Raw genomic sequence first — 24316 nt, forward strand, 5'->3', positions numbered from 1 at the left:
TAAAAAAAAACAGCGGTACGTCAGTTTTCTGTGTGATTAAATTTTCGATAAAATATTCACCAAAATGTTGTCCTGGTTTGCGTACACCATCTCAGTTATCACACAGCTAAACCTGTTGTATAAAAAAAACCTATTCGGTTTAACCGCATACCATTCCACAGAATCAATCCAAACAAAAAATCCCAAGCGTCGGTGAATCAGTCTCTGGCTCTTTTTATTGATTAAAACTGTAAAAAAAAAAATTTTTTAAGTAGCGGCGTATAGTCGGGAAAATAGGGTATCCTTGGTATCAATTTTATTGATGTTTGGATTGATATGCCCAACACTAGTTGAAGGTGCTGACTGTTCTCAATTGTTCTATGTTTTTTTTCTGAGGACACCCGTTATTAAACTACCTTTACTTTTACTAAGCATAGCAAGTCAAACTTCACGTATGACATTTTTCACTCAAGGTCGCATACAGAAAAATAAAGGATGAGGGGCGGCAAGTTCTAGGGGTGCTGGAAAAATCTATTCACATCCCAATAGCAAATATTATTCAGTGTTTCCCACACATTCATTTATTTGTGGCGGCCCGCCACGAAAGAATTACGTCCGCCACAATTAGATTTTTTAAATTTTTTTCAAATTTGTTATTTATTTTTATGTCCTGTGCAGCTTCTCAGGCAAATCATATAGTTGATGTAGATGCCCATATAGGCTGTTCAGATTTACTTTACAAAAGAGAAGTGTAGGATACTTCTCTTGTTGCCTTATTTGTATTTGACCACTACTGTTTTCTGTTTATTTGTTACTGACTGTGGCAGGACACCTCTGCCTCTGTTTCACTTTATGTTGCTGGTAAATAATATGGTTGTAGTAGTAAGCTAAAGTTAAATTATTTAGTATGCACTAATTAAAGGGGCAGAGCTTTAAGATACATTTTAGCTTTTATATTTTATAAGATATATTTTTTGTAAGAACCACAATTAATACAAATATTTCAGTGAATAACTTATTGTTCAAATCTGTATATAAATATGTACATAAAGTGTTGTAATTATATTGTAAGATGGATGGATGGATGTAAGGATGTTTCAAATATAACTGTTATAAATTAGTAAGTATACATTTTTGGAGCCTTTTTAGAGAAAATCATATCATTGTAGTAAATTATGCAAATTACTCGATGGCGTCATGGTGACCACGCCCATAGCCACGCCCCCACCACCACAGGTATCTTGGCAGTTTATGGGAAACACTGTTATTTGATACAATTCTGAATCGATTCATAAATTTCGATACTCTATTATTAAAAATACGTTTTTAGTAGGGGTGTAACGGTACACAAAAATTTCGGTTCAGTACGTACCTCGGTTTAGAAGTCACGGTTCGGTTCATTTTCAGTACAGTAAGAAAACAACAAAATATAAATTTTTTGGTTATTTATTTACCAAATTTGTAAACAATGGCTTTATCCTTTTAACATTGGGAACACTATAATAATTCTGCCCACGATAATCAAAATTAAACTGCCTCAAGTTGTTGCTCAGATTAAATAAAATGACAAAACTTTTCTTCTACATATAAAAAGTGCAACATTAAACAGTTTCAAGTCAACTCCATCCATCCATCCATTTTCTACCGCTTATTCCCTTCGGGGTCGCGGGGGGCGCTGGAGCCTATCTCAGCTACAATCGGGCGGAAGGCGGGGTACATCCTGGACAAGTCGCCACCTCATCGCAGGGACAACACAGATAGACAGACAACATTCACACTCACATTCACATTGTGATATAAACAACTTTAACACTCTTACTAATATGCGCCACACTGTGAACCCACACCAAACAAGAATGACAAACACATTTTGGGAGAACATCCGCACTGTAACACAACATAAACACAACAGAACAAATACCCAGAATCCCATGCATCCCTAACTCTTCCGGGCTACATTATACACCCCCGCTACCACCAAACCCCCCCCCCCCCCCCCCAGTGCGTCGGTTGAGGTGGGCGATGTTGGGGGGGGGTTTGGTGGTAGCGGGGGTGTATAATGTAGCCCGGAAGAGTTAGGGATGCATGGGATTCTGGGTATTTGTTCTGTTGTGTTTATGTTGTGTTACAGTGCGGATGTTCTCCCAAAATGTGTTTGTCATTCTTGTTTGGTGTGGGTTCACAGTGTGGCGCATATTAGTAAGAGTGTTAAAGTTGTTTATATCACAACCCTCAGTGTAACCTGTATGGCTGTTGACCAAGTATGCCTTGCAGTCACTTACGTGTGAAAGCAGAGGCCGCATACTACATGTGACCGGGCCGGCACGCAGATAGCATGGTGTAAAAGCGGATGCGACGACATGTTGTAGAGGACGTTAAAGACAGTGCCATCACAGCACGCCCTCAATATTGTTGTCCGGGTGAAAATTGGAGAATGTTTGCCCCGGGAGAGGCACTGAAATCCGGAAACCTCCCGGAAAAATTGGGGGGGTCGGCAAGTATGCAGCTGAGCCACATCAGAGTCATCAAAGACCTGCATGCGGGTCCGGAGCCGCGTGTTGCCGACCCCTGGCCTAGGAGACCCAGTAACAAGCGGTAGAAAATGGATTGATGGATAGGCGAAAAAGGACAGATTAAAAAATAAAAATAAATAGTTCTTTTTTTTTAATCTTTTTTTTTTTACTCTGGACTACGCGCGGGCAGGATTATGGACGCTGGCGGGCCGTATCTGGCCCGCGGGCCGTAGTTTGGGGACCCCTGGTTAAGAGTATGAAGAAACACAAGCTAAGTTTTTTTTTTTGATGAATGATGTTCCTTTTTTTTAATAATTTTTCTTCCTCTGTGTCTTATTTTTTTATACGTCTTCCTTTATTTAGGTTTGTAAGACTGAAAATATACACATTACAAAAGTATAACGTCCATTGTGTATTTTACATAAATAATATAGAAGGTTTAGTGTTAATACACACAGCAAACATTGCACACATGTGGTTTACCACAAATAAACCTAAGGACCGTGTAGCTTTATCACCCTCTGCTGGTCAAATTCAGCGCAACATGTATTTAACAGTATTGACCGCCAGAGTTAAACAGCCAAAAACAACACGACCACAAATACAAAAGACATCATAGAGTGAGCAATTTCTTTACATTCATACTTTGTTGTGCAGTCGCTGTTAAAAGTCAGATTTTCGCGATTAATTAAAACATTTTTCAGGGTCGATAGTGCCATCTTCTTCTACTTGCTCACATATGCTTTGCTGTAACTCTCTGTGGGTTGGTGCGAGTATTGCATACATGATCAATCCTGTTTTGAATGGTTTTATCAAGCCTATTTGGGTGATGTTCGGCGAGCCAAATCAAAAGATTTGGCAGCCTGGATATGGCCCGCAGGCCGCAAGTTGAATTAACCTTGCATAGACTGCCAAAATACCTGTAGTGGTGGGGGCGTCGTCAGGGGTAGGATTATGGGTGTGGTCACCATGACGTCATCAATTAGTTTGCATAATTTGCTAAGGTGACATGGTTTTCTTCAAAAAGGCTCAAATAATGTTGTGAATCACAACATTATTTGAGCCTTTTTGAAGAAAACCATAACATAACAAACAATAACAATATATATCGCGATAGACATGTGATCAATATCAATAGAAAATGGGGTCGATAGAACGTTCGATAATTTCACTGAGTTCTGTTAGAAAAAAATAGGAAGAAAGGCGCAGCCGGAACCGCACGGCATTCTGGGGGGTGTAGGCAGAAGAAGGGCTTTGTCCTCTCGACCTATCACGGCCGAGCCTGAACCGCAAGGCATTCTGGGAAATGCTAACTGGGGGGGGGAAAAAGCAACAACGGCTAGCTGACGACGAGGAGTAAAACAAAACGGGAATATGAGCGCGGCAGCACGAGAGGAAATTGTAAATAAAAAAGGAAACGTCACGTCACCAGTTTGGCAGTATTTTGGATTTTTTTTAAAATCCGATACGAATCAGAGTAATACTGTCTGCAAACTTTGCAAGGTCGTCGTCCCGACCAAGTCTGGGAACACGACAAACTTATTTTGCCAACTGAGCCGCTCTCACCCGCTGGAGTACAGCAGTATCAAACAGCCACAACCATCTACATCAGCCGGTGCAAGTGGAACAGCACCAAAGCGGCAACAACAGACCACCATCGTCTCGATGGTGGTCTGTTGTTGCCGCAGACAGTATTACTCGGCAGCAGTGCCATACGACAAAAATTCAAAACGTTATAAAGAAATAACGGATGCAGTGGTGTATCAATTAGCAAAGGACATGCTACCGCTCAGCATAGTTGAGAAGTCTGGGTACAAGCATCTCATACACGTGCTCGACCCCCGTTATGTTCTACCTGGCCGAAAGCACTTTTCCAAGACAGCTATTCCTAAGCTTTACACAATGTGCAGGGAATCCGTGGAAAAGGAGATACTGAAGTTGGTTTGATTTTTCCATGAATGACTGAAGAGGGTAACAGGTTTGTTTTGTCACAGATGTTCAGACGCAAGTTTATTCCGATGTTTACAATATTCTGTAAGACATGTTTGTTTCTGCTTGCTTAATGTGACTGTTATTTATTTGCATATATTGTTACCAATATGGCTTTAAAGCCTGAGTTGTACACTACTAATTTCTTAATTACAATACTTTGCACATTTTGTTGGATTAAGCATTTATTTAATGTCAATATTTGTACATCGACCAGTATTTTCATTTATTTGACTGTGTTTCATAATGCTGACCTCGTTCTAAAGGTTAAAGGTTATATTTAAAATAAAAGTATTTAAATTCAGACTTTTTTCTCCTGGTCTTTATTTAGAATAGTTTTTTTTTTTTTAATCAATAATTATCGATATCGACTGATATGAAACACTTATATCGTGATACATTTTTTAGTCATATCGCCCAGCCCTAGTTGTGATACATTTACAAACAATTATGTTATTAATAAGTAATATTGTCCAATGTACTTTTTTGAGATTTTTTCGAGTGTTAAAATTACTTTTTCAAATAAAAACAACTAGCAACAAATCTAGCATCTTCTACTGGTGTTATTATAGAATGTACTTGTGTACTCTTTACTTCTGTCCTTCGATGTCCCTGACAAAAGAGGCAAGCTGCAGCGAGCATGACGTCACACTTGCTTCGTGCTATTACTCCAGTTGGACGTTTTCTGCTAAAAGAGCCATACGTAATAATTTCATGTCAAGTCATCATTAAATGGCCCTGATATGTCAAAAGGCATTAATAAATCATGTTCTTTTTTAATACTTCTATAACTGATAATAGTAGTTCAGCCGGGATATGGTCATTTCAAAATTAGATTTACAGCCCCAAAATCTTATTGTTTTTATTTCGATGTCCCGCCCTCTACCGTTTGACAAATTAGAAACTCCATGAGAGTGTCATATCCAGGTTGCCAGTTACGCACCACCATCTTCGTCTAGGTACTGCCACTGGTAAAGTTACTAAACATGTCAGACCTTAGTAAATCTAAAAGGCCTCGTTACGCTTCTCAACTTATTCATGACAAAGCCAGGAACAAAACAAGGATTTGTATCGGGGATGCCTTTGAAAGATGGAGATGATTGAAGGCGGAGAATATTTTTTTATCTGACGCCAAACTTGCTAATTTCCTTCTTGATAGGTAAGTATGGTAAAGTAAAAAAAAAAGATTTACAAGGTGTGGCGGTAATGAAAATACCATGGCAGCGCGCCACATTCAATTACATTAAGGGGAAACTTTTATCCGTGTAAAACCTTTGCTTTGTGTTATAGTTGACTCAGAAAATGAATGTAATATTTAAGAACAGACTAGTCTTTATTGGAATTGCAATGATATTGAATAGTAATAATTTAGCATTAATTATGAAACAGTTTTGGAATTTGTCAAGAGCCAATATAAAATGAACACCCCTGACACTTAAGTTTCCCATCATCTGTTGTGCCACCATTGTTCTTTTGTACTTACAGAAAAAACTGTGAAAAAGGGGAAAAAAGATAAAAAAGGCAAAAAGAGCGTGAGTACATGCAAAAAAATATATATACATTTTTTTGTTTATGTTAAACTTGATTTTTGATTTGCTGTGTATTGTATTCCACCAGTTTTTTGAGGAACTGCAGACCGACATCAAAGTTGAGGAGGTAGATGAGGTGACCGTGTCAGATCCTAAACAGGTAATTTATCGGCAATAGGCCAGTAATGATCATGCAATTATTTGGTATACAATTTATCCTTCCACTTTAGAAGTGAAACAATTCCCCGAATAATTACATTACCTAGATTAAAAAAGATTATCGAGTATTTTTATCTGCTTCCATGAATCGTTTATTTAATGGTATAGCTAAAAACACAATACTACTTTTAGCCAACGGCCAAAGATAAATTAGCCGTGCTAGTTAAAACTGTCAATATTATAGCTAATAGCACAAGTGTTTGAGACATACTGTGGCTTTACTGATGTTTGCTGAATTCATAGAGTGCATGGTGTCAGTGGTAGCAATGTAATGTTGGGACACCGTGGCTCGGGTAATAGAGCGGCCATTAACTTGAGTATTGCAGGTTCGATCCCAGCTTCCGCCATCCTAATCACGTCCATTGTGTCCTTGGGCAAGAGACACTTCACCCGTGGTTAGGGCCTTGCATGGGAGCTCCTGCCATCAGTGTGTGAATGTGGAAATAGTGTCAACGTGCTTTGAGTACTTTGAAGGTAGAAAAGCGCTATACAAGTATAGTCCATTTACCATTTATGTTTGTTTTAAAATACAGCCATAGTAATGTGAAGTACGTGTTTTCAAAAAGAATGGTTATCAGCCCTGATAGCTAATTGGCGAGCATACGCTACTTCCGGTAATTTCACGATAAAATCATATTAAAATAACGTTTTAATCCTCTTGCAATTTTTTTCTATATTTTAAATGTCTTTATATACACATTAACATTGATCCAACACACTGTGGTGACCAGATAAATGGAAACACAAGATGTCTTTCAATCAGCAATGCACACACTCAGCAACACACAGGAGCAATCAGGACATGATGCAATTTGCCTGTCCCTCCAACAAGGAGGACCCACCTTAATCGTTGCTGTGCCAATCATAAGACTCTGTCAGGTTCCCTGAGCTTGGTCGAAAGCCCATTTTCAGCTAGCAGCTAGTTAAAGTTTGTGTTTGAATTGTAAAAATGCATAATTTTATAACCAGACAAAAAACACAACAAAAAGAGATAAACCTATCCTCCTGTTGGCTCAATAACTACGACGACAACTGTACGTAATAATGTCTTTGCTGCAACTCCTGCATCACGACAACGGCTCACTCCCGCTTAACGTCACTTCCGCTCCACAACCACGTCATTCGCACATGCGCTGTCAGGAATGCAGCACGTGACAAACTGCCCTTTTCTCTTTAAAGAAAAACAGTGCACAGAAAATATGTATTTTTGTGTCCTTAACGGATAGTCAGGTATAAAGTTTGAGCTTTAATAACTGAAGTAGAACAGTAAAGAACAATTATTTGTTAAGTCCATTTGACTTTTAAGCTGCCATACACTTTTGCTGAGAGCCCTCAGCAAAATGAGTGCAGACGCTCCTTTCTTGGTCAAACAGTCAGCAAGCTGCTCCTTATTTGCTGACAACATGGTTTGCTGCATAGTCCCAGAGTGGATGAGTTCCTTAAATACTGCTGGTGATCTATGAGTACTGTGTAGTTAAGAAAACTGCACTGTGCGAACAACTCTGCTGCTCTGCCAGCATATGGGCAAGAATCTTCCACCCTCTCCCAGAAACATGATTAGGTGCCTACCCTAAGTGCCTCTAAATGGAAGATTTCCTATGGATGAAACACTGAACACCACCTGCTCCTTGTACTGGTCAGCATGACGTTTGTCTTCCATCTGCAGCGTCACTTCTTTCAGTTTCTTCTTCATACGGCGAGCAATCTTGTTGGCTGCCCCTCTCTCTTTTATTTCCTGCTCCAGCTGCTCCTCCAGCTGCAGATCCTTTGCTTCCAAGGCTATGATTGAGGCCTTAAACTTGGACATGACGGCCCCCTTCAGCTCTGCTCGTCAAACTTGAATGGTCTTGCACTTTGTATGCCTGTTCATTTTCAGCAACTCGGTCTGTTAGTTGGTTGACATAATGATGATGCCATTTTTCGCTTCACACTGTTCTAGTGCAAGCTGTGTCAATCACAGCATATCCCAAAGACTACCATGAAGATCTCTGTGTTAAACAATATGTCGTTAGACAATTAAGTAATGTTGCATTCTTCACGCTCTGGTCATCCCTCAACTTCTGTTAGTTTAGCATAGTAATTTTTGTGGGGGCAGTCCTTTGCCCAGTGATATACACTTAGGCAGACTGCACATCTCGTTCTCCTACCATATCTGTTAAGCGGATTAATACCTTGAATATCTGTTTGATGTTGCATATATTGGGGGCGGTATGGTGTAGTGGGTAGAGCGGCCGTGCCAGAAACCTGAGGGTTGCAGGTTCGCTCCCCGCCTCTTGACATCCAAATCGCTGCCGTTGTGTCCTTGGGCAGGACATTTCGCCCTTGCCCCCTGTGCCGCTCACACTGGTGAATGAATGATGAATGAATGATAGGTGGTGGTCGGAGGGGTCGTAGGCGCAAAACTGGCAGCCTCGCTTCCGTCAGTCTACACCAGGGCAGCTGTGGCTACAAATGTAGCTTACCACCACCAGGTGTGAATGAATGATGGGTTCTCACTTCTCTGTGAGCGCTTTGAGTATCTAATAATAGAAAAGCGTGATATAAAATCTAATCCATTATTATTATTATTATTATATTTGACTGACTTCCTCTCCTGTCGGTAAACTTTGTGTAGTAGGCAGCGTCAGTTGCATCTCCGCTCACCTGCAGTGCACCAGTCCTCATCTGTGGCGTAGTATCGCTAGATATCCTCTTCAAGGCGGCCTTCATGTTGTCAAACGTGAGACTTGGACAAGCGGTAAGCAACAACTGTTTGTCTTTGACAGTCCGTCCCGCCGTGTCTATTAGCTTGAATGCTAACACCGCATCCGGGAGCTCCATTTTAAACTGCCAAATTCTGTTGTAACTCTGTTCAAACTCAACAATGTAATCCACCATCAAAACACCATTGTATTTCATTATCTTGTGTCTGGTATGTTATCCGTGTACGCCCCGAATTGGCGGTCCTTTTCCTCCTTCAAAAACTGAGTCCAGTTTTTTCAAAAGTGTAGTCAGACCATCATCTTTGTTCAAATCCTCTGCGGGTATTTCCAATGCGCTGTATCTCACTCTTCCCATTAGCGACAAGGCAACCGCCAAGGCCTACTTCTTCTTTTCCAAGTCTGTAATCAGTCTCCAGATTTCTACCTCATTTTTCCAACTTTTTGTAAGATTTCTTCAAATTAAACGCTGGCGGAACTTTATAATTACCAGCGGCCATCCTCTGCTACCAATGTTGGCTCAATAACTACGACAACTGTACATTTTAATGACTTAACTGCAACTCCTGCATCACAACAACAGCAGCTTACTCCTGCAAAACAACAACGTTACTTCCGTTAAATAAATGATAAATGGGTTATACTTGTATAGCGCTTTTCTACCTTCAAGGTACTCAAAGCGCTTTGACAGTATTTCCACATTCACCCATTCACACACACATTCACACACTGATGGAGGGAGCTGCCATGCAAGACGCTACCAGCACCCATCAGGAGCAAAGGGTGAAGTGTCTTGCCCAAGGACACAACGGACGTGACTAGGATGGTAGAAGGTGGGGATTGAACCCCAGTAACCAGCAACCCTCCGATTGCTGGCACGGCCACTCTACCAACTTCGCCACGCCGTTCCGTTCCACAACCATGTCATTCACACATGCACAGTGAGAAATGTAGCACCTAACACTCCATTTCAAAAACTGCAGGTTAAGAAGGCACCTTTAGGATCAGTTTAAATTAAAGCACAATTGTATACAAGATACATAAGTAGGGAGTCCCCACTCTATCTTTCCATCCACTTGGGGGGTCCTGTTGAAGTCCCCTGCACTAGTGTAATGATGATGATAGTATAATAGTAAATATGCAAGTGAATGTGATTCATGTTAAATATGCGACAATATGTACATTTTATGATGTGTCTTAAGTGAAATGGCAGTGTGCTTTATTTGCATTAAAAATTGAAGACAGGTCGTAAAATAAGTGATCAGTAGAGCCTTATCCATCCATCCATTTTCTATCGCTTGTCCCTTTCGCGATCGCTTGGGTGGCTGGAACGTATCCCAGCTGCATTCGGGTGGAAGGCAGAGTACACCCTGGACAAGTCACCACCTCATCCCATATGAGACAAAATACAACAGTCATCCTTTTGTATTAGTTTTTGTTGACAGAAACTGCCCAAAATGCACAAAACAAAATTAATATGCTGCTCTTGAATATGCTCTGACCCATTCATGTATCTGTAACATACAGTATTTTAGCATAACTAGATCATTCATTCGGTCCTATTCCACTGTAGATTTTACAGTCGTTTTTTGGTTTTTTTTACCCGGACCTATTCTCCTTTACTTAAACAAATTAAAGTTTAATGGGAAATTAATTTGCCAGCTTACCTCCAATTTTTTAACAATTTTTGGTGGTAAATCACCATAGGAGTGGAACCTTAGAGGTAGAAGACACTAGTGTGGCCAACCTCCCTTTCTTTAGAATGTTTAACATTTTCCTGTAGGAAACAATGATGGCCATTTCAGTCAATGTCTTGGCTATGAGGAACGTTTTAAGTAAATGTAAAGTTTAACATGTGTTAGTATGGTTTGATACAAATTACATGGAGTGTCCCTGAAGTGTGGACACATGATGACATTTCAGTGTGAACAATTTTCTCCAGTCTCATAAAAAGAAGAAGGAGCGGCGGAAAGGAAAAGGTGGTGATGCCGCCAAGGACAGCCATGAAGATGTCACGCTGAAACTTAAACATCTCTCAGTACACGCCAGTGATGATGATGATGATGATGAGCCTGGTAGGAAATAACACTGTTCATCATGACTTGCTTGTAATGTCACACCATTATTAAAGCAAGTCCTCTCCTTTTCTCCTTGCAGTCGTCGCCCCAAAGAAAGGGAAACAGAAGAACAAGGTTTGTTATTGTCTTACTAGTGCTTCACATGCTGGCATTGTGAACCATTGATGTTGTCCGGCAGGGTGGAAACATATTTGCAACTCTCAGCCAGGGAATGAGTGATCAGGATGAGAACTCAGATTTGGACGAGGAAGACAAATGTGAGAAAAAGGTACAATGTTGCTCCTTTACCCATGTTGCGCCTAGTACTCATTGAAAATCAAACTAGCTTGACTACCACCAGTATTCATTGGGCAGGGCCGTGAGCCGGAGGTGACATCAGTAACATCCCAGCAATGGCAAGGGTAGTATTAGCATATGATCGATACTAGAGTGATTAGATCGATATTTTAATAAAATAAAAAAAAATCTTGTTTTGTCTTTTTTAGATAGTGTTTAAAAACTTGGAATAATTCCCTTGGACAGAGGATGACTTTGTGGGGGGATAAAACCAAAGGATTTACAAGAGTAGTAGTCAGTTTTTGCTTTTGTTTTGTTATTGTGTACTAATTTACTTTGTTTCGCTCAAATAAGTGTATGTGTTAAGAGAATAAGGAACTAGTTTGAATATTCAATTCATTGTCAATAGCACTCACCATAACACAAAACATTTACAGTTATTACATGTGATTGATATTGGCCAATCTCACTCTTGGATGATCGGAATTGGTATCATAAAACCCTGATCGAAACATCCCTAGTTTTTATAGTTATTTTCCCTACATGTCCACACAATAACTCCCATTTGGTAACCATTCAAATACATCTGGCCACGCAATGTCGTATATTTTTGATGTGAGATCTCCAGGTCATTCGATCAACCATAATAACACCAAGAAGTTGGTGTTCGAGCATCTGCAATTGCCACAATCTGCAATTGCCAAATAGCATTTTAGTCTTGAATTTTGCTGAGGTTGCAGTTGCTATCTTAATTTACTTTGTGTTCTTATTTCCTCTTCAGTCCAGAGTAAATGATGAGGATAAGAAGCCTAAGAAGACCAATAAAGCGAAAGAAATTGTAAGTAATTAAATATCAGTGTTTGCGACCAACCTTTCCTTCTGGTTGCTGAGAGGTGGAAATGAAATCTTTGAGCTTACTGTACAAAGACGCCGAGACCCAGAGTGCGGTTTGTGTATTATTCAAAACACTCCTTTGTATTACATAGGTCATTAAGGGTATTGTGGCATGATTGTAGTATGATAGACAATAAGTCTTGCGATAGTTTATAATATGATAGAAAATTAGTCCCGCAATAATTTGTAATATGATACACAATGATAAACCTTGCAATAGTTTGTAGATGATAGACAATTACACAATAATATATGATAGTTACATATAATTCTTACATAAAATTACCAGGGTTACACCATCATATAGTACAGCGGTCAACAAAAGTATGGCAATTCAATTCTGTCCATAATCCTATTTCCTGCCTTGCACAGGTGAATGATAGTCTTTTGAATACTTCCTGCATACGTATAACACACCAATGCCCACATGACCAGCACGACCCTTCAATCCTGCAGACACGCCTCCACACACATTGCTCCCCAAAACCTTCATTCTATCGCCTTCAATCAGTGTTCACACTTTCGTTAAATTATGGCGGACATGTACTTACCATTGAACAGGTCAACACCTTGTTATTTTACTAAACAAACTAAAGTGCTTTATTTATTTTATTTATCTTAATTAATGGATACTGTGTCATTTCTTCATGTTTACAATTGTATTTTCTGTATTGCAAATGGTAGTAGTTATGACAAGTCTTTAAGCTAATTTGTTGTGTGTTTTGATTGGATTAATTATATGGCAAGTGAATATGCTGTCTGTAATTGGCAATCATTTTTGTTGAAAAAGAAACGCTCAGTGCAGAGTGAAGATGAAGACGAGAAGGATGACAGTGATGGAGGTGACATGATGATGGTCTGTCTGTTCTTCCAGTTCGCTATTGCTTTTTCTTTTTTCTGGCTCTGTGTTTTTAATGTTGGTCCATGTCAAAGCAGAGTGCGGAGGATGCCATCGCAGAGCAGGCTAAGCAGAATCAACAGGATGGCGACGACCCATTCTCCAACCTTAGCAAGAAGGAGAAGAAAAAGAAGAAGAAACAGGTATCTATATCAATCCTGATGTATGGATTATAGTATATGTATGGTAGCCAACTAGCTACTGTATAGGCGAGGGCACATTGCTTGTGCGCGTGCGTGTAAGTGTACCTGTGTGTCTGTGCGCGTGTAATCACTGGTTAAAAGCGCAAATACAGGAATTTATTTTCAGAGTCACTATGGCTAAAGTCGGCTAAAAACAAATACAGTATTACATTTTTTTAATAAAAAGTTCATATAATTTATTAGGGGTGTAACAGTATGTCATAAGCTATAGTTAAAGTGCAGCATTAGTAGTTCGATCTTATAGTTCCTTTCCCTATCTCTCCTGAACAATTGTGGCACGCTTATTTCGTCTCCTCCTCTTGTCGTTGTCTGTTTATGAATTTTAAGGCAAAGTGTTCTAGATCAGGAGACTTAAAAGACGAAAAAAAGTTTTCAAGCGCTGGCTTTTCCTTGGCACTATCGCTAGCAGTGACTCCGACAAGCCAAAGATTGGATTGCACTCTATTTGTTTACCAAGTTGGCGCATAATGCAATAAAGACTTCCTGTCACTTGCGTTTATTGTCCCCAGATTAATCAGAGTATACCAACAGTTACAGCTGTGGTATTTACCGATTCAAAATAATTTTGAACATTTGAGATTTGAGCTCAGCGGAGTTGAGCAATCTTTTGTATCAGTTAGGGTTGCGCAATAAATATTGGATAAATAATTATCTGGCTGATGCGAGGAATTATGACTTCAGACTGATAATAAAGATTAGCTTCAATGGAAAAAACAGGTAAATCCGCCTCATTAGCGTTTTTTTGATTGGCCCTATTTTATATAATTATCGGATTAGGGTCACGGTAAGCAAATCAAGCACTTCTTTTCTTGTTTAACGGCCTAGGACTGCACGGTTTCAGATGAAGACATTTTGCGCTCTATTTACACCAAATGTTCAGCAAACATTCCGCCAGGAGGAAAAAACCATCAGTATCAATCTTGAGAAGAAGGAATGTATTTCTGTCAGTATTATCTGGAAAAACAAATTATGCATCCCTAATGTTAGTGTTGTTTCTGGTCAAGAAAAAGTATGTTTATTCGCTCTACATTGGCACCTCCATCATACGAGCTGAATTTGTTCTATGATTGAGCACATAACTTGAAATACTTGTCTCTCAAATCAATGTCACCCTTTGAAATTAATTCAATTCAGTTTAATTCTTGCCTGCCTCCCTTTCCCAAAAAACATTATTTTAACATGTCTATAACTTTTAGATTTGAAGTATATCACTAAAAACAATACAAACTACAGTAGTTTTGAGTTTGAGTTTATTTCGCACATGCATATAATGTTACACTGTTATCTGTGTTGACCCTGCGATGAGGTGGCGGCTTGTCCAGGGTGTATACCCCGCCTTCCGCCAGAGTGCAGCACCCCCGCAACCTTAGAAGGGACAAGCGGTAGATAATGGATGGATGGATCACATCTCATGCTCACAATTACACAACTTAACACAAAGAAGAAAAAAAAGATATAGGAAAAAGCAAACCTTATATAATCCCTTGTACATGTCACAACAATCACAAAAATATCTATTCCCTTTAAGGCTGAAACGACGCGTCGACGTAGTCGACGTCATCGGTTACGTAAATACGTCGACGCCGTTTTTGTGCGTCGACGCGTCGCATAATGACGTCACACTACCGTCATGGCGAAGCGCAAAGCAGACGATCAAAGAAGACGATGCGAGCGGTGCGAGCGAGGGGGGAAAAGCATGCCAAAAGTGGTCAAAAGTGTGGGAGTATTTCAATAAACGGCCTAATAATGTTGTTGTATGCACACTGTGTCGAGCGTAAATGGCCTATCATAGCAGCACAACGGCTATGAACGAACATTTGAAAAGAAAACCATCAACTAGTCAATCGTCCGCGCGAGCATACGTTGTCATCATTACACAAAAACATGAATGTGTCATTTGTATCTGCTAGGGGTGTAACGGTACGTGTTTTGTATTGAACCGTTTCGGTACGGGGCTTTCGGTTCGGTACGGGGGTGTACCGAACGAGTTTCTAAGCTAAAGCTAAAGTCATAACAAGCTGCTTTGCTCCGTCTGCCTCTGTCTCAGCACGCAGCATTGTCCCACCCACACAACCATCTGATTGGTACACACGCAGCATTGTCCCGCCCACACAACCATCTGATTGGTACACACGCAGCATTGTCCCACCCACACAACCATCTGATTGGTACACACGAAGCATTATCAGCCAATCAGCAGTGCGTATTCAGAGCGCATGTAGTCAGCGCTTCAGGGTCGAGCAGATAGGTGTTTAGCAGGTGAGCATCAGGCAGCGGACTCTCCCCAAATGATAATAAACACCTCCCAGTCAACTACTAGTAACATCACTATGAGCCCGTTGACCTTCTAGAAACTTAAACTGCAGCTCAGCTCGCTCGCAATCCTGGCTTGAGGTGAAGGCTAATTAGCTCTCAGTTCCAGCCACATCGACCCCTTCTGAGCGCCTATTTTCAGCTGCTGGGAATATTGTAAACAAGAAAAGAACCAAAGCATGTAGACATGCTAACCTTTCTTCATTACAACTGTTAGACACTCACTGGAATGAGTAGAATTGGTTATTGTGTACTGTGTTGGACTGGATGTTTATTTTGCACATTTTAAAAGCAATATTTAATGTTTACAGTGCTCCAGAATATTTAGATTGGCACTTTTTTGTATTGGATGTTTATCTTTATTTTTGCACATTTTAGCAAATAAGCAATACTTTCACTTTTGTTGAAATGTTTACACTGTTGTTAAAGAATATTTCGTTTTGCACTTTTTTGTATTAGATGTTTATCTTTATTTTTGCACATTTTAAAGCAAAATAAGCAATACTTTTACTTTTGAAATGCTTATACTATTGCAGAATATTAATATTTGCACTGGATGTTGACTTTTATATTTGCACATTAAAAAGCAAATAAGCTACTTTTAATTTTGTTAAATGTTAAAAGTTTTAAATGTTTACATTGTTACAGAATATTTAGTCATGTTGTTGTCAATGTTGACTGAGTGGCCATACTTCTTTTTTTTTGTAAATAAAAGCCATGCCTTTTGAAAAAACGGGCCTACATTTATTTTTTCATCTTCATTTTGAATAAAAAAATAATCGGCAAAAGGAAAAAATAATCTATAGATTAATCGAAAAAATAATCTATAGATTAACCGATTAATCGAAAAAATAATCTATAGATTAATCGATAGAAAAATAATCGTTAGCTGCAGCCTTAATTCCCTTCCTGTGTTCAATGTACACCACTCATATGAGCTAGTGGCTCCCACAAAGGGCCGACAAAACTCACATGTGATCATGTGATTCATGACTAGGTCGATGGATCTGATGGTCCAGTCAGAGTTGGCACGTAATTGTACTCCTCTTCGTAGCGCTCATATTTTGACATCAATTAGACCAAGACAAGGTTTTATTAAGTAATGTAAAAATATTGCACAGAATTTATCTTGGGGAGTGGACTAATGCGGTGGCTCCTTCTGGCTGCTTCTCTGTTGTATAACAATAGGAAATGTTATTGTTTCTGTTGCACACAGGCACCTTTTGCGTGACGTATCAGAGGTTAGAGTTGACAACAGGCGATATGTATGTCTGTGTACCTTGATCAATTAAAAGGCCTAGTAAGGAAGGGTTATGCTCAGTAGTCCTGTTTGTAGTCAGGAAACCGAACGAACTGCGACACGTCAGGCACACTATTGGCAGGTTATTCATATATTTTCATGGAAAATATCCACTTATTGGATGTTGTTTTGGCGTCATAGCTGGTCCGCAGGCTGGCTTGGTGGGTCGGCTACTCAGACGGTTATGTTTTTGATGGGTTGTTTCTTTAAATCGGCGGGTGTCGTTCACTTATTCTACTTAGCGGTCTCCTTTGCACTCGCTTTCTTATTTCCCGAACTTGGAGGCCAGGGTAGTGTTGCTTCTGGACTGTTGATGGCAAATGACAAAGGATGATTTGGTGCCGAAGATCTTACAGGGTTCATTCTGACAATCACTACACTAAAAAGCAGTGGGGAGGCTCGTAACTAAAATTTATGCTCAGTTTAAAACATTACAAAAATCAAAGAGACAGCTCGTATCTCAAAATGCTCATAAGTTGGACTTGTAAGTTGAAGTACCATTTTATTTGATTTCCAACTTGCTCCTCTGTAAAAAATTAGGGTGTGACCTTAAATTTGAAAAACAAATTAACTCCGTGGTTAGAGCAGTTTTTTTCCAGCTGAGACTTTTGGCAAAGGGCAGACCATGAAAAAAACATTCATGCCTTCATCAGCTCTAGACTGGACTACTGTAATGCCCTCTATACTGGACTAAATCAGTCACTCTTCCACAAGCTCCAGTTAGTACAAAATGCAGCTGCTCGCCTCCTGACTCATACTCCAAAACATGCCCATATTACCCCGGTTCTCTTTGCTCTCCATTGGCTCCCGGTATGTTTTAGAATACATTTTAAAATCCTTCTTTTTGTTTTTTAAGGCCATCAATGGTCTGGCCCCAGCATACTTGGCTGATATTTTAACTGTTTGCCACCCACCAAGGAATCTGCGCTCATCTTTACACACATCTTTGAAAGTACCAAGGACGAGACTTAAAAAATGGGGTGATCGTTCTCTTTCCGCTTCGGCACCCAAGTTATGGAACTCCCTCCCACCTGAGTTGCGAGCCATCACAGAGCTAAAAGTTTTTAAATCTCAATTAAAGACATTTGTTTAAAAGAAAATGTAACAAAGAATTGCTATAAGTATTTATTATTACTGTTTTAATATGTGTGGGTTTACTTGCTTTTAACTTATTTGTCCTGTAAAGCACTTTGTGCACCATTGTGATGTTGTAAGGTGCTATACAAATAAACCTTGATTGATTGATAGATTGATTTTGCATGTCCTTGTGCACATGTTTACTCACAGATGGAATTTGAGCGTCAGGTGGCCAACCTACGTGCCCAGAGCGCCTTAGAGGGAGATTTCTCCATTTCCCAGGCAGAAATGTCCTCCAGACAAGCCATGCTGGAGAATGCCTCAGATATCAAGGTTACTCATTGTTTCATGAATGTTGTAATGACACCGATTTGTCTCTTAACTGTCTTCACATAAAGTCCTGGTCTGTGTTCACTAGCTGGAGAAATTCAGCATTTCCGCTCACGGCAAGGAGCTTTTTGTCAACGCTGACCTCCTTGTTGTGGCAGGAAGAAGATATGGTTTGGTGGGGCCAAATGGGTAAATATCTGATTTCACTTTTGAAATTTATCATGATTGTGCAACTACTCATTCCCTCTAGCATGCACACCCGCAGAAATAGAAATATGCAACTTTTCTTCCAGCAAAGGAAAGACCACATTACTGAAGCACATCGCCAACAGAGCTCTGAGCATTCCCCCTAACATTGATGTGCTGCTGTGTGAGCAGGGTGCGTTGTATGTGTTCTGTCATGATGTTTTTTTTCTGTCCTACGCTCACACGCTTCTGTGTCTGTGTGCAATCAGAGGTGTTGGCTGATGACACGCCGGCTGTGCAGGCGGTGCTCAAGGCAGACACAAAGCGCCTGAAACTCCTGCAGGAGGAAAAGCAGCTTCAGGCTCTTCTGGAGAAGGGCGAAGACAGTGTGTCAGACAGACTGGAAAAGGTACAAGTTAGAATTATTCATAAATGTAATTAATATAAGATGGTGCACTTATTCCTTAAGTAACCGGATGACTTCATCTTTTCTGAGTCCGTTAGAAAAAGAGAGATTATGGTGATGTTAAACTCGACTACTGCGAGTACATGCGACATGCAAAAGTTGTCTATAAATTGAGTAAAATTAGTTTTAACGGCCTGCTCATAATGTTCAGAATTCCAAGTTTTTGAACGCATCATTTCATTAGTGTGACTGGTGGATAACATGATTACTGTAAATTCCAGACTATAAGCCGCTACTTTTTTGATGATGCACCATAGCACACACGGACATTCGCCCCACCGCGCGGCATTCACAACACTTCCAAAATAAGCTTTTGAAGTTGCTACCCAGTTGGACATTATGCATATATGTCGTGGTTTGCTGTGGTGGATCCCAAAAAGCGCAGAAGACAAGAGCAATGAGTGCGACAAGTCTTTTATTATCCACACTGTCAATGATTCAAAATACAAAAACTATGATGCCAATAGAACAAAAAGGTACTAGGACAAAAGGCTCAGGCACAAAATCACAAAACACGATGAGCAGGCAAACAGGCAGACTGCCGGTACAGGTAGGAAGGCGCAGGACGGGATTGGTCTTTACCAAGCTGGGGACGTGAAGCGTAGCGTGCGGCATGCAGCATCAAACATTAACCAGCAATAAAACAAATGATTGAAGGGAATACAAACCCCGTTTCCATATGAGTTGGGAAATTGTGTTAGATGTAAATATAAACGGAATACAATGATTTGCAAATCCTTTTCAACCCATATTCAATTGAATGCCCTACAAAGACAAGATATTTGATGTTCAAACTCATAAACGTAATTTTTTTTTGCAAATAATAATTAACTTAGAATTTCATGGCTGCAACACGTGCCAAAATAGTTGGAAAAGGACATGTTCACCACTGTGTTACATGGCCTTTCCTTTTAACAACACTCAGTAAACGTTTGGGAACTGAGGAGACAATTTTTTTAAGCTTTTCAGGTGGAATTCTTTCCCATTCTTGCTTGATGTACAGCTTAAGTTGTTCAACAGTCCGAGGGTGTCCGTTGTGGTATTTTAGGCTTCATAATGCGCCACACATTTTCAATGGGAGACAGGTCTGGACTACAGGCAGGCCAGTCTAGTACCCACACTCTTTTACTATGAAGCCAGGTTGATGTAACACGTGGCTTGGCATTGTCTTGCTGAAATAAGCAGGGGCGTCCATGGTAACGTTGCTTGGATGGCAACATATGTTGCTCCAAAACCTGTGTGTACCTTTCAGCATTAATGGCGCCTTCACAGATGTGTAAGTTACCCATGTCTTGGGCACTAATACACCCCCATACCATCACACATGCTGGCTTTTCATCTTTGCGCCTATAACAATCCGGATGGTTCTTTTCCTCTTTGGTCCGGAGGACACGACGTCCACAGTTTCCAAAAACAATTTGAAATGTGGACTCGTCAGACCACAGAACACTTTTCCACTTTGTATCAGTCCATCTTAGATGAGCTCAGGCCCAGCGAAGCTGACGGCGTTTCTGGGTGTTGTTGATAAACGGTTTTCGCCTTGCATAGGAGAGTTTTAACTTGCACTTACAGATGTAGCGACCAACTGTAGCTACTGACAGTGGGTTTTGAAGTGTTCCTGAGCCCATGTGGTGATATCTTTTACACACTGATGTCGCTTGTTGATGCAGTACAGCCTGAGGGGTCGAAGGTCACGGGCTTTATTGCTTACGTGCAGTGATTTCTCCAGATTCTCTGAACCTTTTGATGATATTACGGACCGCAGATGGTGAAATCCCTAAATTCATTGCAATAGCTGGTTGAGAAAGGTTTTTCTTATACTGTTCAACAATTTGCTCACGCATTTGTTGACTAAGTGGTGACCCTCGCCCCATCCTTGTTTTTGAATGACTGAGCATTTCATGGAATCTACTTTTATACCCAATCATGGCACCCACCTGTTCCCAATTTGCCTGTTCACCTGTGGGATTTTCCAAATAAGTGTTTGATGAGCATTCCTCAACTTTATCAGTATTTATTGCCACTTTTCCCAACTTCGTTGTCACGTGTTGCTGGCATCAAATTCTAAAGTTAATGATTATTTGCACAAAAAAAAAATCATCTATTATCAGTTTGAACATCAAATATGTTGTCTTTGTAGGATATTCAACTGAATATGGGTTGAAAATGATTTGCAAATCATTGTATTCCGTTTATATTTACATCTAACACAATTTCCCTACTCATATGGAAACTGGGTTTGTACATAGTAAAGGTTGATTAGAATCAGCTGTGGGTGTCACGTAGCTTCTTCTCCAGCCGGTACAGAAATACAAAAACATAAGCGGTCAATACATCAGGAACAACAAGAAAAAACTCAAAACAATGAAACCAAATCAACCTGTGTCACAGCGGGTTTGACGCGTATATATGTCTGACAAAATGAATCAAAGTGATGCATACGCGGCGGGATAAAAGAAAAGTAAGGAACTCAATGTGACCTAATGTAGCCTGCAGTCACATAGTGTCCATCTGCAGTGTTTCCCACACATTCATTTATTTGTGGCAGCCCGCCACGAAAGAATTACGTCCGCCACAAATAAAAAAATTTAATAATTTTTTTTTTTTTTTTTGTCCTGTCCAGCTTTTCAGGCAAATCATATAGTTGATGTAGATGCCCATATAGGCTGTTCAGATTTACTTTACAAAAGAGAAGTGTAGGATACTTCTCTTGTTGCCTTATTTGTATTTGACCACTACTGTTTTGTGTTTATTTGTTACTGACTGTGGCAGGACACCTCTGCCTCTGTTTCACTTTATGTTGCTGGTAAATAATATGGTTGTAGTAGTAGGCTAAAGTTAAATGATTTAGTATGCACTAATTAAAGGGGCAAAGCTTTAAGAGACATTTTAACTTTTATATTTTATAAGATATATTTTTTGTAAGAACCACGATTAATAAATATATTTCAGTGAATAACTTATTGTTCAAATCTGTATATAAATATGTACATAAAGTGTTGTAATTATATTGTAAAATGGATGGATGGATGGACGTTTAAAACAAAACTGTTATTATTAATTAGTAAGTATACATTTTTTTAGCCTTTTTAGAGAAAATCATATCATTGTAGTAAATGATGCAAATTACTCGATGATTTCATGGTGACAACACCCATAGCCACGCCCCCACTGCCACAGGTATGTTGGCAGTTTATGGGAAACACTGATCTGCAATAACAGTCCCCAATAACCCGGACCAATTAAAGGGTCACACAGTTATTTGTGAGTCATTATCTATTTGTATCGCGCTATTTGCATTGTATTTGCATTACCTCACACTATGAACACTACATATATTTCTATTTTGATTTCAATTGTTCTTTTTGTTTCCATGACTGTTTATATATTTATGTAAGTACAGTATGTATATATATATATATATATATATATATATATATATATATATATATATATATATATATATATATATATATATACACACACACCGTATTTTTCGGAGTATAAGTCGCACCGGCTGAAAATGTGTCACACTGGAGTATAAGTTGCATTTTTGGGGGAAATGTATTTGATAAAACCCAACACCAAGAATAGACATTTGAAAGGCAATTTAAAATAAATAAAGAATATTGAACAACAGGCTGAATAAGTGTACGTTATATGACGCATAAATAACCAACTGAGAACGTGCCTGGTATGTTAACGTAACATATTATGGTAAGAGTCATTCAATTAACTATAACATATAGAACATGCTATATGTTTACCAAACAATCTGTCACTCCTAATAGCTAAATCCGAAGAAATCTTACACCTTTAGTCTCTTACGTGAATGAGTTAAATAATATTATTTGATATTTTACGGTAATGTGTTAATAATTTCACACATAAGTCGCTCCTGAGTATAAGTCGCACCCAAACTATGAAAAAGAACTGCGACTTATAGTCCGAAAAATACGGTACACACACATACATATATATATATATATATATATATATATATATATATATATATATATATATATATATATATATATATATATATATATATATATATATATATATATATCACCACCCTCCGTGCGTGCGTCGGTTTAGGTGGGCGGGGTTTGGTGGTAGCGGGGGTGTATATTTCAGCCAGGAAGAGTTAAGACTGCAAGGTGTTCTGGGTATTTGTTTTGTTGTGTTTATGTTGTCTCACGGTGCGGATGTTCTCCCGAAATGTGTTTGTCATTCTTGTTTGGTGTGGGTTCACAGTGTGGCACATATTAAGAGTGTTAAAGTTGTTTTATACGGGCACCGTCAGTGTAACCTGTATGGCTGTGGACCAAGTATTTCTTGCTGTCACTTACGTGTGCAAGCAGAAGCCGCACACAACATGTGACTGGGCTAGCACGCTGGCTGTACATGTTGTAGAGGGTGATAAAGGCAGTACTAACACGGCACGCCCTTATTATTGTTGATTGGGTGAAAATCAGCAGACATTCGAAAGAATTGGTTCAACCGCCACCCGCCCGAATCTATTTAAAATAAATTTTTTTCGTCATGCATCCGCCCGACCCGCGGACTCCGCGGTTGTGTCTTCTCTTATATATATATATATATATATGTATATATATATATATATATATATATGTATATATATATATATATATATATATATATATATATATATATATATATATATATATATATATATATATATATATATATATATATATATATATATATATATATATATATATATATATATATATATATATATATATATATATATATATATATATACACACACACACATATATATACACACATATATATACATACACATGTATGTGTGTGTGTGTATATATATATATATATATATATGTATGTATGTATATAGGGGCGGCATGGCGTAGTTGGTAGAGCGCCCGTGTCAGAAACCTGAGGGTTGCAGGTTCGCTCCCCGCCTCTTACCATGCCGTTGTGTCCTTGGGCAGGACACTTCACCCTTGCCAACGGTGCCACTCACACCGGTGAATGAATGTTGAATGAATGATAGGTGGTGGTCGGAGGGGCCGTAGGCGCAAATTGGCAGCCACGCTTCCGTCAGTTGACCCCAGGGCATCTGTGGCTACAAAAAGTAGCTTACCACCACCAGGTGTGAATGAATGATGGGTTTTTAACATGTAAAGCGACTTTGAGTACTTAGAAAAGCGCTATATTAATCCCAGGGATTATTATATATATATATATATGTGTGTATGTATGTGTGTGTATATATATATATGTTAATATATATATATTTATATGTATATATATATATATATTAATATATATACACATTAGGGCTGCAACTAACAATTAATTAGATAATCGATTAAT

At 39.2% G+C, this 24316-nt stretch overlaps 1 protein-coding gene across 1 annotated transcript in view; it reads left to right on the top strand.

Annotated features, from left to right (window-relative positions):
* The window catches only part of LOC133656011 (ATP-binding cassette sub-family F member 1-like), a 61498-nt gene that overhangs the window by 2284 nt on the left and 34898 nt on the right, over positions 1–24316 (top strand). Inside the window, exons 2-13 of the mRNA XM_062056743.1 lie at positions 5967–6013; positions 6099–6170; positions 10871–11003; positions 11086–11120; positions 11185–11274; positions 12064–12120; positions 12967–13032; positions 13113–13217; positions 18178–18300; positions 18386–18486; positions 18591–18676; positions 18753–18892. Of these exons, the coding sequence (XP_061912727.1) occupies positions 5967–6013; positions 6099–6170; positions 10871–11003; positions 11086–11120; positions 11185–11274; positions 12064–12120; positions 12967–13032; positions 13113–13217; positions 18178–18300; positions 18386–18486; positions 18591–18676; positions 18753–18892 (1055 nt within the window). The remainder of the gene's footprint in view (positions 1–5966; positions 6014–6098; positions 6171–10870; positions 11004–11085; positions 11121–11184; positions 11275–12063; positions 12121–12966; positions 13033–13112; positions 13218–18177; positions 18301–18385; positions 18487–18590; positions 18677–18752; positions 18893–24316) is intronic.

This window comes from Entelurus aequoreus, linkage group LG08 (assembly GCF_033978785.1).
Source record: "Entelurus aequoreus isolate RoL-2023_Sb linkage group LG08, RoL_Eaeq_v1.1, whole genome shotgun sequence".
Classification (NCBI taxonomy): domain Eukaryota; kingdom Metazoa; phylum Chordata; class Actinopteri; order Syngnathiformes; family Syngnathidae; genus Entelurus; species Entelurus aequoreus.